A 13,491-nucleotide genomic window follows, 5' to 3' on the forward strand; every position below is an offset into this window, starting at 1 on the left:
TTTATATTTATATATATATATATTTATATTTATATATATATATTTATATATATATATTTATATTTATATTTATATATATATATTTATATATATATATATTTATATTTATATATATATATATTTATATATATGCAACAAGCTTCTTTTTGTTTCCATCAAATTTGTGGCTCTGTGCTTTATGTTAGAAATAAATATCTAGTTACATCTCTTTCGGTTCAGAGTTCAAACCTCCCCAGAGTAACGGTTTTTTTGTTATATTTCTGCTGCTTTTAAATAAAGTATAAATATATATATATATATATATATATGTATGTGTGTCTTTGTGTTTATCCCCCACCACTACTTGACAACTGGTGTTAGTTTGTTTACATCCCCATAACTAGTTTGGCTAAAAAGTGTGATAGAATAGGCTAAAAAGTATTGGGGTCAATTCATTTGACTAAAAATTCTTCAAGGTGGTGCCCCAGCATGGCCACAGCCTAATGACCAAGACCGGTAAAATGATATTGCGCGATATGTTAGATACAAGGCAGAAGCGTTTGAAGGCATGATGAGATGACAGAGGAGCATAAGGACCTATCAAACCCATAGCAGCGAGCAATGAGATCATCATGAGCTTCCAATCCTCGTCATCATTAATCCCTGGACCTTACTGCTTTGAGCCCTAACACTCATAGGACCAGTTACCCAATTTATATTAATAGCATATGAGTGAGATGACAACATTCCTCCTGGATAAGATGCCAGTCTCTTGCAGGGTTACAGCTGAATGGACTGAAGCAATGTGAAAGAAATGTTTTGCTCTAGAATATAATGCACTGCCCCATCCAGGAATTGAAACCAAAATCTTGCAATTGTATCCCTCTATAAACACTTGTCATTGCCTCAGTGAAGCCCAACGTTCGAAGGTCGTGCTTCACCACCTCATCCCAGGTTTTCCTGTGTCTACCTCTTTCACAGGTTCTCTCTACTGCTAGGGTGTGACACTTTTTCACACAGCTGTTCTCATCCATACACAACACATGACCATACCAGCACAGTTGTCTCTCTTGCACACCACATCTGATGCTTCTTATGTCCAACTTTTCTCTCAGGGTGCTTACACTGTCGTTTATGCACACTGACATTACACATCCATCGGAGCATACTGGCTTCATTCCTTGCAAGCTTATGCATGTCCTTAGCAGTCATGGCCCATATTTCACTGCCATGTAGCATGGCTGTTCGCCCACCTACATCATACAGTCTACCTTTTACTCTGAGTGATAGGCCCTTTGTCACCAACAGAGGTAGGAGCTCACTGACCTTTGCCCAAGCTATTCTTATTCTAGCAGCTACACTCTCAGAGCATTCACCCAACTACTGACTTGGTCACCTAGGTAATCAAAGCTATCAACTACTTCTAGCTTTTTCCCCTGGCATGTGATGAAATCTGTATCCTGTACATCTTCAGTGTTTATTGTACCTATTCTTCTGCTACACACAAAAACTATCTTCCCAGTTAACCTTCCTTTGATATTACTGCACTTCTTATGTATCCATAGCTTACACCAGGTACATCTTATGGAGTTTCAGTATATTACCTGCCCTGGTTGGTTGGAGTACTGTCTGCTCCATGTACAAAGTGTTGATGAGGTTCAGCAGGGCCTTCACCTGTCCTTGTTTGCAACACGCCATTCCTGGGACAGAAAAACCCTCAGGCCATCCAACATTGGGCAGATTGAAGTCTCCCATAAGAAGTACACTTATGTGTTGTTCTAATGTAACTAGAACTTCTACTTTTGTAAGGCAGTCTTCAAACTTATCCACATGATTCGGAGCATCTGGAGGGCTATAACTACATCAAGTTGTCTTATATGTACAATTAGTGTGTCACATGCTGAATTTGAGTGTGACAAAAGAACCAGGGGTATGAGGTCTTTGCAGATGTACATAGCAACTCCACTGTGACTCCTTTCTTTTCTGTCGGTCCATAATACAACTACTTTGGTATGTGTATTTCTGCATTTGCTATATCTGGTTTCAGGTTTGTTTCCGGAAGTGCTATGCATAAGGCTTGATTGCATGCAACAAGGTCTCTTAGGAAAAGAATTTTTGACCAGTTACTGGAGCAATGTGAAATGAAGTTTTTTGCTCTAGAACACAAAATGCTGTCCACTCTGGGGACTGAACCCACAATCTAGTAATCATTACTGCAACAGCCTAACCAGAAGGCCAAGACCCTTCATACATTTTTAATACTTATGGTGAAATAAGCATTAATATTTATAAACAAAATCGAACACACAAGATAAGTGTGTTGTTAGTTCATGAGTTAACGGAGGTGGTAGTAGTAGTAGTAGTAGTAGTAAAGGAGACAACAGTAAAGAAACTACGTTTTCTTTTTATTTTTATTGAACTAATTTTTTTAAAAAATCTTCAATGATTTAATGTCTGCACCATTGGCGCAAGCAATTGTCATCTGCAAAACAATGAAGACTGAACGTTTTACATCTTTTTTTTCTTTTTTTGATTTCATAAAATATGGACAGCAACAGATGATGTGAGCAAAGAAGAGAGAGAGAGAGGGACACGAGGCTATAGGTAACAAGTATGAGAAAAGCAGAGGGGGAAAACTCACAAAAATGAGCAGCAGCAGAGAAGGAGTAAATATGAAATGAAAGAGAATGTATTGAGTATTATTTACACTAGATGAGAGAAGGAGTTAAAAGACCTCCCAGAATAATCCTTGTCTCAAGTCTTATATGTCAACGAGCATGGAATTTCCATGGGTTCAGCTAATAATTATAAGACAGGCAGCATTTAATTTAACTTTTATTGAAATTTGAAGCAGGATGGAAGGTTTGAGATGACCATTCCTTGAGTGAAGTTTCTGGCCATAAATCTCCATCGTTCCAGATACGAAGGCCAGTGTTGTGTTGCATAGACACATTCCATCACCACCATCATTATCATCATCATCATCAACATCATCTTGAACAGTTTGTTTTAATAACTATATTTTCTATGTTGGCTGGAATAAAATAGTTTGATATATGAGTTAGCTTTGAAAAACATGGTTGATTCTCTTGGTATCAGAGTTGCTGAAGTTTGATATTATTATGTTCAAGTAGGGGATTAAAAACAGTATTTTTTTTTTGTTTGTTTGGTCCAGTGCATAAGACAAAAGGAACTACCTATCATTGCTTGAAAGAAGTAGTTTCCTTTCTTTCATTTCATTTGTTAATTCCTTTTCTTTCTTTCATTGCCAAAACTGTAAAACAGAAGAACTTGTTTCATTGACTCGTTGTTCCTGGTTTTGCATCCAACATGTATTATTCATCTGTGATAGGTTACCACTGGGTTTGGAACATGGAATTTTCTGTTGGAATACAAGAAAAGGGAAACATTATTAGTTTCAAATTTAACATAATTGATTCATTATAAATAAACTCAGAGCAGTACATCTATCGGTGTTTATCATAGGGGACCTGGCTTACAAAAATCAAAACAAAAACAGTGATAAATAAATCAGTGATAATCAAACTACCTCTGTGGTACAAATAATCAAACCGTCTCTGTGGCACCTGAACTCATGGTCTACAGCAGCAAATCTTCCACCACACCTTCATATTTTTTCTCTTCTCTGGTCCCATATTGATGAGTTTCAGTACATAAACCTGTATAAAACATATTCAGCCTTGCAACACTTTCAACAATTACTGTCAGTTTTAAAGCTAAATAATAGCTTTTTCGAATGCTACAACATTTCATATACAAACTTTGGAAGCGTTGAAAGTGTTTGGTATTTTACAGATTGGAGAAAAAATTTCAAATGCAGTATAGCTAGGAAAACAACAGAAAGGTTGGGAAAGGATCTCTAGAATATCCTTCATATTCTTATGGGGATACATATAAAATTTACAGTACAAAAATGGCAACAGTCAATGAACTGAGGGCAGCTGTTGAATGAAAATATGCACAAATATCAAAATCATCATCATCATCATCATCGTTTAATGTCTGCTTTCCATGCTAGCATGGGTTGGACGACTTGACTGAGGACTGGTGAAACCGGATGGCAACACCAGGCTCCAATCTAAATTTGGCAGAGTTTCTACAGCTGGATGCCCTTCCTAACGCCAACCACTCAGAGAGTGTAGTAGGTGCTTTTACGTGTCACCTGCACGAAGGCTAGTCAGGCGATACTGGCAACGGCCACGCTCGAAATGGTGCATCTTATGTGCCACCCGCACAAGAGCCAGTCCAGGGGCACTGGCAACGATCTCACTTGGCTTGCCGGGTCTTCTCACGCACAGCACATTTCCAAAGGTCTCGGTCAGTAACAAAATGCTTTTTGACATTAGCAATTAAATTACTTTGTGTTATTAGTAGTGCCTTCACCAGAATGGTCATCAACTTGAAAATAGACATGCATAAAAAATTAAATTCTGTCTGTAGATTCTATTAAATCTTGAAAATGAAACATATTTTAATAAACACTGACTTTATAATCATTCAATGTATGTATACATTTTTGGGGACACCTTGTATATGTGTGTGAATGTATATATGTGTGAAGTGTATGTGTGTGTGGATATATATGATTGTGTCTCTGTGTGTACATCACACATATAGTATGTATAAACATATAAATTTGCATATATAAACACACACATACAAGATGTCCTCAACCCATATAACAGTAGTATTCCTGAATGTACTTGCACAATTCTATAAAACACATCTATTACTCAATGTAAAACATCATTGTCAATATATTCCACAACAATCACATCAAAGTCTTCCACAATTTCACAATTTTAACAACAAAATCAAGACAGAGAAAAAAACACCAAAGAAAACCACATCCAATACAATAAATATAATAGGAAAATATTTCAATAACACAGCATGACTGAAAATAGATACCATATTGGCCCTTCTAGCTCACAAACCTTTACCTTCTAATCCTTGCTCCCTAGAATGAAATCCCTCTGGAATTTTATCCCTGGCTTTGTTTTCCCTACAGCAATCAACTTACAACTATTCATTGATCTCACCAGTGTGGGGAAATCTTTCAAGGATTTGTGAAAGCCCTGCAGTCCCTTTTTCTGCACATCAAACCATTAAAACAAAAGAATGTTTTATTGTAAATATTGCAGTTAACAAAAAAATTTTTTTAATTCAGTGGTGGTGGTGGTGGTGGTGGTAGTAGTAGTGGTAGTAGTTGTAGTGTGATGGTGATGGTGGCAACTGTCTTACTAATCCATCTGTGAAGAACATTAATAGTGTCCACAGTATAACTTGCAGGACTTTATACTCTAAATTCCTGTCAAAGTGGACTAAATTCGTGTCCCATCATTTCACAACATAATGGTGGGTTGCCAAGTCCAAGTCCAGCTCCATACTGCTGTGTGACCTGTTAGATTTTTGAATGGCAACAAAATCATCTCCCCACCTGTCCACCCACCCCTCACCACCTTCTTCACATCAAGAATTTATGTTCCAAACTTGTTTTTAATGAGGACCTTCCATTACATCAAGTATTTGGACCTAACAATCAATAAATTACAAAAAAAAAAAAAAAACCCTTTAGTTCTCAGAAAATTCTCTTCACTCTCTCACCCCCCATAAACACAGCAAGAAAGGGTTGGTCAAGAAGGGAATAAGGAGGATTAAGAAAGTGATGGATCAACCAGGGATGTAAATAACTGATGAGATTAACTACTTAGATCAATGGATCTCAAGCAGCCTCCCAGCAACCCTTGACATTCTTTTCTCTAGAAATATAATAAATTTTTCTCTAATTGATTTGTGTTTTTTGATGTGGCTTCCTAAAAAATCCATGTTTGGGATTTGGCCCGGATATTAAAAGGGTTGAGAACCACTGACTTAGACAGACAGCTTCTGTACAGTGTTGTTGATGTTGTTGTTGTTTAGCATCCTAAACAGAGAAAGGTAAAAGTTGGTGGTAAACAAATACACAGGCACAACATAAACATACCCAGTCACTAGATAAACAAACTACTGCCATATATGGTAATAAATGGTTGAATTAGGGAGGTGAACACAACACCAAACACTGAACAACATTGACCAAATATAGTAAACAACAAGTCATGTGACAAAAGGCATTCAAGGCACGAGTTTAGGCTTTTCACAAACATAGTATTACTAGGACTATATTATTTTAAAGTGTTCTTTGTCCTTTGGCAGGATATAGATATAGGTATAATATAATTATCTGTGTGTGAGAGAAGTAACTGATGCTCTTGTCTGGAATATGGCTAGATTGTGTTGTGAGGTAGTTATACAGGACTAAATTATTGTATTCACATTTCAAAGTTTTCAAAATCTCTTCTGATTACATCAGATAAGTGAGTCTTTTGAGTCAAAGGTAGAAGAGTCTACTGAGTCAAAGGGGAGAAAGCCTACTAAGTCAAAGGTGGGAGAGTCTACTGATCAAAGATGGGAAAGTTTGAGGGATAAGAGACAGAGTTTACTAAACCATCAAAGGAGCTTCACAAGTGCTAACTTGACCTGCTCAAAATAACAGCCAACTCTCCCTCAAATCACACCTTACAATCTTGGATAATGTGGACCATGGTTCCCTGCACACAGGAGAAAGATGGGAGTCATGGCTAGAACGCCATTGATCATAAGTCTGCTCAGTCAAGTAAACAACAACAACAGCAATAACTGACAAGAAACCCCTAAGGGAGTCTCTATAGGGCAGCTTAACCTGATAAAGAATTTAATGGAAATTTTATAAAATTGTTGAATTACGGATTTCAGGAAAATTCTTACTAACAGACAGTGGAAATAGAATTGGATTGGGATAATTAATTAAATTAAAATTTTGAGTAACTTACCATATTTGATGGCATAAAAAACACAAAGACACCAGACAAACCCCAATTTGAATAGAGTGAGGACTCTGTAGATAGAGTAGTCCTATCTACCTTTAAAAAGACAGTATGGCCACAGGTGGAGTGCCTTTCATTGTAAGTGTGCTTAATCAGGTCTGTCCTAGGGCTATATAACAAATTCAGCCCAGTGGAGATTTTACTTGAGAGAAATAAGGGAGTAGAAACACCTGAAAGGTGGAGACTGGTTGACAATTAAACCTTTTTGCTTTATATCTGTTGAAATACACTAATTTGGGATTCATTTTGAAAATAAGGAAGACTTTCAAGAAATATCATTGTCATTATTAAGATGGTGTTTGGAAAACAAATTAGCAGGAGATTTTGATGGAAGGTTGTAATTTAGATCACTTTAACAGTGGAAACTTGTAAGACCAGAAGTGATCTCAGGTAAGTTGGTATGAAAAGGGCTAAAGAGGGAACTACTGGAAGGGGGCGTTGGTAGACTAACAAAGAGACAACAAAGTGACAATACAAGTACTTACTGACATCATGTTAGAAGTAGGTAACAGCTTACTGTTGTAATTGTTGTTGTTGTTGCTGTTGTTCGCATTTTGGTACGATTTTGATGGGTCAGTGGCATTAAACTCTGGATGTGTACGTTTATGGCGGCGTAGCTTGTCTGTCTGAGCAAACCTCTTGCCACAGATGTCACAATGGAACGGCTTCTCTCCAGTGTGTATCCGTCGATGTATTTGCAAGGTATCCTTGCGAGAGAACTTCTGGATGCAGAAATCACACTGGAATGGTTTCTCTCCGGTGTGAGATCTGCGATGTATCTGTAAATAGTCTCTATGAGCAAACTGCTTCAGGCAGATGTCACAATGAAACTTCTTTTTGCGGTTGTGTGTTCTCTGGTGAGTATGTAGCTTATCTCTCTGCGCAAACTGCTTCAGACACACGTCACATTGGAATGGCTTCTCTCCTGTGTGAATTCTCCTGTGGATCTGTAGTGTATCCCTCCGAGCAAACTTCTGGATACAAAAGTCACACTGGAACGGTTTCTCTCCTGTGTGGGATCGTTTGTGAACGACCAAATAATCCCTCTGAGCAAAGTACTGAAAACACACGTCACACTGATATGGCTTCTCCCCAGTGTGGGTCCGCCTGTGAACTTGCAGTGTGTCCCTACGAGCAAACTGTTTCAGACAAAATTCACATTGGTAGGGTCTTTCTCCAGTGTGGGTGCGTCGGTGCATTTGCAAAACATATTCCTGGGCAAAATATTTACCGCAATATTCACAGTAGCTCTGTTTTAGTCCTTTAGATGAGGTATCTTCGTCTGTTGAAGTAGTGCTGGGTTGATTATCCTTTGACGAGTTGGACTGATAGATGTGTTTCTCTTTTGACGACATTGAGGTTGACTGAGATGAAACGTGTGAGTCAGATGAATGCTTCAAGTTCTTACTTAATGACTGCGATTGTGTTTGCTGCTGTTGCTGCTGTTGTTGATGATGATGATGATGATGGTGGTGGTGGTGGTGATGCTGTTGCTGCTGCTGTTGTTGCTGTTGTTGCTGCTGCTGCTGTTGTTGCTGCTGCTGCTGCTGTGGTTGTTGTTGCTGTTGTTGTTCCGGTTGTTGTTGGAGTTGAAGGCTTGAACTTTGTTTAATATTTTCCTGGTATGACTTGTCCGAATTGACCGCAACAGCAACAGCGGTCGGCAGAGCAGTGACAAAATACGGCTGTGCCAGTTGCTTTAGGTAGACATCTGTTGGGAAGACAGTCTCCCCAACATGGGGCAACCGCTGTGCACTTTGGAAGCTGTACAGATCTGGATGGTAGAACTTGCTGTCAACATGATTAAGAATTCTCTGAGATGGAACTGGCAGTGAACACATTTCATTAGGCATCCGTTTCTCAGGAACGTGGGTTCTAGCTATATGTGGTGTAGACCTCTCCATCTTAGCCTAGAACATACTCTGAACAGCATACAGTCCTTTACACGTTAATCTGAGTTTGGGAAGTTTGTGGGACGAGTTTCTAATCAAGCTTCAGTGGCTGTAAGAACGTAACCAGTGGGTTCTGATGGTAATAACTCTATTACATATGCTTCAATTAAACTGATACACTTGCTGCAGAAACCGCTTTAGTAGTCGGTAGAGCAACGAAGAAACAAACTTGAGTAATGTGGCCAAAGAAACTGAACATCTGAAATATATGGAAAGGAAAATGTAAATAATAATTAAAATATAATAATATCTCATTATCTATCACTGAGAAACCAGTGAAGAATCTGGGAAAGATATTTGATTGTAATGTGAGAGATACAGCATCCATTTGAGTGATTAACTAAAAGTTGTAAACCTGGCAAACCACAATAACTCAGCCTTACCAAGCAAGTTCATGGCCTGGATTTAACAACATCCTTCTCTATATTCTCTGGTTCCTTTTGGTTTATTTACGAGGTCCCAATAGCCACAGTCAAGTGCTTTGAAGGAAAGGTCAGCAGATTTTTGCAGAAGTGGCTGGGACTGCCTTGGAGTTAGACCTGTGACCTGAAAGTGTCTCAAGCTAATATTGAAGTCAGGGCAGGATGTGAATGGCACAGGTGGCATAATGTCTTGTGAAAGGGTAGCAATACAACAATTTGCAAAGTGTACATGGATGATAAGAATTTGCTAATCTGAATGAGATGCAAGCATTGGTTGAGGAGTGAGCCAGCAGGATCGTTAGAATGTAACTATGAAATCCAGTTAAGATGGGGGGGGGGGGCAGTGGAGCACAAAGTCCCATGGTCTAAACTTTGAAAAGCTGTACCACATTGAACAAAATGCCCAATGATATTGTGCCAAGCCAAGCCCATGCAACTTGTTCTATTGGGAGTTAGTGGAGTCACCGGCTTACCCTTTGTGCCTCCTCGATCAAATTCTTAGCAGCTTTCCAAAAGCTCTGGGCAAGAAGTTACTTTTGGTAGCTTGACCAGGTCTTGACACCATCTGTAGTGGGATTAGCCACTATGTCCACCCAATGAAGAAGACCTCACTTTTGTCAAGACTGGCTGAAGCTAAAAGTAACAGCCAGGACTACCTCTTCTGACTTGTTAGCAATGACACTAGACAGGAGCTGAAAGCTACCCTGGAGAAATAGTTTAATTTCCTGGAAACTGTTGCCAGACATGGTGCTGATCTCAGGAAGTGTCCAAGCAGGTGTTTTTATTGGAACTCTCAATATGCCCAAAGAAATACATTGGGGAGATGGACAAAAAGAGTGCAAAATAGGAAGAACTGGTGGAAGTATGCTGATAATAACAATAGGTGATGAGTAAGATATAGTTCCAGTGGTGTAGGATGCAAAGGGTAGATAGAAACTGAAAGAAACCCATGTGATATGTGTACGTGCATTTGTCCCGTTTGACAATCGGTATTGGTATGTTTACGTCCCCGTAACTTAGCGGTTCAGTAAAAGGGACCAATAGAATAAGTATCAGGCTTTAAAAAAAAAAAAGCTCTGGGCTCAATTTGTTCGACGAAAACCCTTCAAAGTGGTGCCCCAGCATGACCGCACTAAAATGACAAAAACAAGTAAAAGATAAAAGACGTGCTTCTTTTATTTTTATCAGCTATTATATTTTGGGAGGGCCATTTAGCCAATAAAGACACACACTGGTTATACTTCACTTTAATTTTATTGCTTAATCAATCAATTATTGATTTGTCAAATTTTCCCTCGAACTATTGTAGTTTTTTTCAAAATAATTTCCCATTTTCTAACCACACACACACACACACACACGGCAACGAGGTGGGGTTATTTGAATGTCTTTTTCCGATTAACTTTTCAAACGAGCACCGTCATCACAATCGTCCTGTTTATTGGTCGTTTCAACGATGATGACAAAAATTGGGACAGTACAAAGACTAGGTAATTTTAACAGGCAATTTGTCACTTGTTAAAACAAAATCACAACTTTAATATTAACACAGAGGGAACTACTGAAACAGTTAGAGGCTGCATTTTGAGTGCTTCTTTGCATACATATATATGTTTCGCCTTAGTCCTTCAACTAATGGAGTTTGTAGAGGCAGCGCCCTGACAGCTTGTGTTGGACATCTTTCTGGCCTGACGGAGCCCTTCCCTCGCTGGATCTGAACAAAGTCGGTTATAGACACGATCCCAGAAGAGGACTAGTATTTTAGGATACCAATTTTTCTATACAGAAGGGTAAAGACTTACAATATATACGCATATAGAAACGGATATACATAAGTCGATTTGGAGTATGGGATCGACCTTTGTGTCGAGTTTCTGTGGGTCCCACAACAGCTTCATTTGTTACATTTCTATGATACGGTGATCGGTCGCAAAACACATACACAAACGTATATATATATATATATATATATATATATATATATATATCGTAATAGTAATTATATCTCTGAAATACCGCTATTGTAGCGTTTCGCAGATGGGTCTGACTTTACAAGGCAGTAATATATACATATATATATATATATACACATACATATTTGAAATCTCTCAGCTACCAATGTGTGTGTAAATACGTATATGCATACGCACTTATAACCACATATGTACACATTTATTTAGATTGACATATAACCAGTTCTTATAATAATAATGCTACATATAGATAAATAGCTCAACCCAACACACACATAAATACATAAATATATATGTGTGCGCACACCTCAAATTTTTTACGGTTTGATTAATTAAAAACAGTTATGTATACATATCTAACCGACAAATTTTTAACCACACGCATTCATGTATATATACATACATTAATATATATATAGGCTACATACATCTAGTTTGATTTATATGAGTAGTCACCATAAAATCTCCACCCTTTTTCGCTACGATCATATATAAATATATATATATATATATAAATATATTATCACGGTTGAAGTTGACTACGTACATTACATATACATAGCATTTGCATGTAAATGTATACATGGATGTATGGATGAATTCAAAGACTCAATTAGTTGTAGAAACCTGGAGTGTCATGATTCCACATCAAGCACCACCACCACTGTCCACTCTACTGATTGTCTCCCTTCCCTACTGGCCATAATTAGTGCAATTAACAAAGGGGAGGGGGTGTTTCCAAAAGGAACACATACACACACACATATATATATATACATACATACACACACACAAACATATATATACACACACACATATATACATACATACACTCATGTATATACCCATCTGTGTGTGTGTGTATATATATATATATATATATATATACACACACGCACAATATTGTATGATTTAGCCAAGTTCAATATGGTGAAACAGAATTTCATGGCTTTCCCCCCATCCGTCTTATTTCTTCATTTCCTCCCAGATCTGGAACACCGTGAAAAGACCCGTGATATGATAAAATAAGTGAATAAAAAGAACGAACCTCGGCTCTATGTTTGCTGTAGAGCAGCATCCATTACGGCTGTTATGTCTATATATGTGTGTGTGTGTGTGTGTGTGTGTGTGTGTGTGTGACGTCGCTCTACTTTCTTTGTCTTCTTTACTGTTTGTTCGTTGTTGCCTGATGATGATGATGATAGTGATGATGATGATGATGATAATTTTACTCCCTTTTTCATTACAGCTTCTCTTTCTCTAGCGCTCCTCTACCCTTTCCCCTCTGCCTTTACTCTCTCTATGTATATATATATATATATAAATATATATATAAAATCCCTCTCTCTCTCTCTCTAACCCTTATTCTCTTTCTTTTTTTTCCGCTTTCTGTGCCCTTCCCTTTATTCTTTCTATATCAGTACCTCTGTCCCTTTCTCTATGTGTCATTCTTTTTGCACCTTTATCTTTGCCCCCTCTCTCTTTAACTATCACCTTCTCTCGCTTTCTCCCTCCCTCTCTCTTTTTGTTAACAGACAATCTGTCATACTTTCTTCACCCACCCTCTCGTTTCTCTACCTCTTCCTCTTTACTTCCTCCTTTCCCCTCCACACTTCTCTTCCCCTCTCTCTCTAACAGTACTTCCTCCTCCTTCTCTTCCCCGGCCACCATTTCTCTTTATTTCTCTCTCTTTCTCGGCTCCCCCCCAGATTACCTCCCCTTGGCTCGATGTCCAAGACAAGGCAACCTTCTCGCAGACAGACTCACCGATTTCTTATGTTTCTGTCTCTCTCCTTCTTACACTCAAAGGTAAGTGTTACAAAGACAATAACCGACTGGAGGGAAGAAAGATAGAGCGGGAGGGAGAGATAGATGGAACATATTTCGCTCTTTCACAATTGGACATACCACTTTCGAGATATTTACGCACATCCACATATACATACACATTCTACCTCTCTCTATATATATATATATATGTGTATACATCCATATATTACAATCACATGTGTGCGTATATGTATATCATATATATATATATATGTGTGTGTTGTGTTTGTACTATTAGCACATACACTAATTACACACGTACATCAATACGCGCACTTCTAATTAACGTTTAATCACCATCTATCTCACATCTCCCTCTCTTCTGTCTCTCTCTATGTATTTATATATCTATCTTTCTATATATTTATGTATGTATACCTCTCCTATATATATGTATATATATATA

General features: G+C 38.1%; 2 protein-coding genes across 5 annotated transcripts in view; one reads left to right on the forward strand and one right to left on the reverse strand.

The window, feature by feature from the left end:
* Window positions 1-2,372: 2,372 nt before the first annotated feature.
* Window positions 2,373-12,717, reverse strand: LOC106870115 (gastrula zinc finger protein XlCGF57.1). Of its 4 annotated transcripts, none has more exons than XM_052972970.1 (3): window positions 12,304-12,717; window positions 7,426-9,059; window positions 2,373-3,361 (listed from the first exon to the last, which is right to left on the reverse strand). In XM_052972970.1, the coding sequence occupies exons 2-3, from the start codon at window positions 8,810-8,812 to the stop codon at window positions 3,333-3,335; spliced, it is 1,416 nt and encodes a 471-aa protein (XP_052828930.1). In that variant the 5' UTR covers window positions 8,813-9,059; window positions 12,304-12,717; the 3' UTR covers window positions 2,373-3,332. The 4 variants fall into 4 exon arrangements, with proteins under 4 accessions (XP_052828930.1, XP_014771590.2, XP_052828927.1 ...); XM_014916104.2 differs by having other exon boundaries at window positions 7,394-9,059; window positions 12,304-12,714; XM_052972967.1 differs by lacking the exon at window positions 12,304-12,717 and adding an exon at window positions 11,803-11,922 and having other exon boundaries at window positions 7,394-9,059.
* A 231-nt stretch (window positions 12,718-12,948) lies between these two features.
* The window catches only part of LOC106870081 (zinc finger protein 271), a 13,015-nt gene continuing 12,472 nt past the window's right edge, over window positions 12,949-13,491 (forward strand). The window contains exon 1 of the mRNA XM_014916057.2: window positions 12,949-13,064. The gene's annotated coding sequence lies outside the window, so the exon portion shown is untranslated. The remainder of the gene's footprint in view (window positions 13,065-13,491) is intronic.

The sequence above is a fragment of the Octopus bimaculoides genome, chromosome 14 (genome assembly GCF_001194135.2).
Source record: "Octopus bimaculoides isolate UCB-OBI-ISO-001 chromosome 14, ASM119413v2, whole genome shotgun sequence".
In the NCBI taxonomy this organism is placed as follows: Eukaryota; Metazoa; Mollusca; class Cephalopoda; order Octopoda; family Octopodidae; genus Octopus; species Octopus bimaculoides.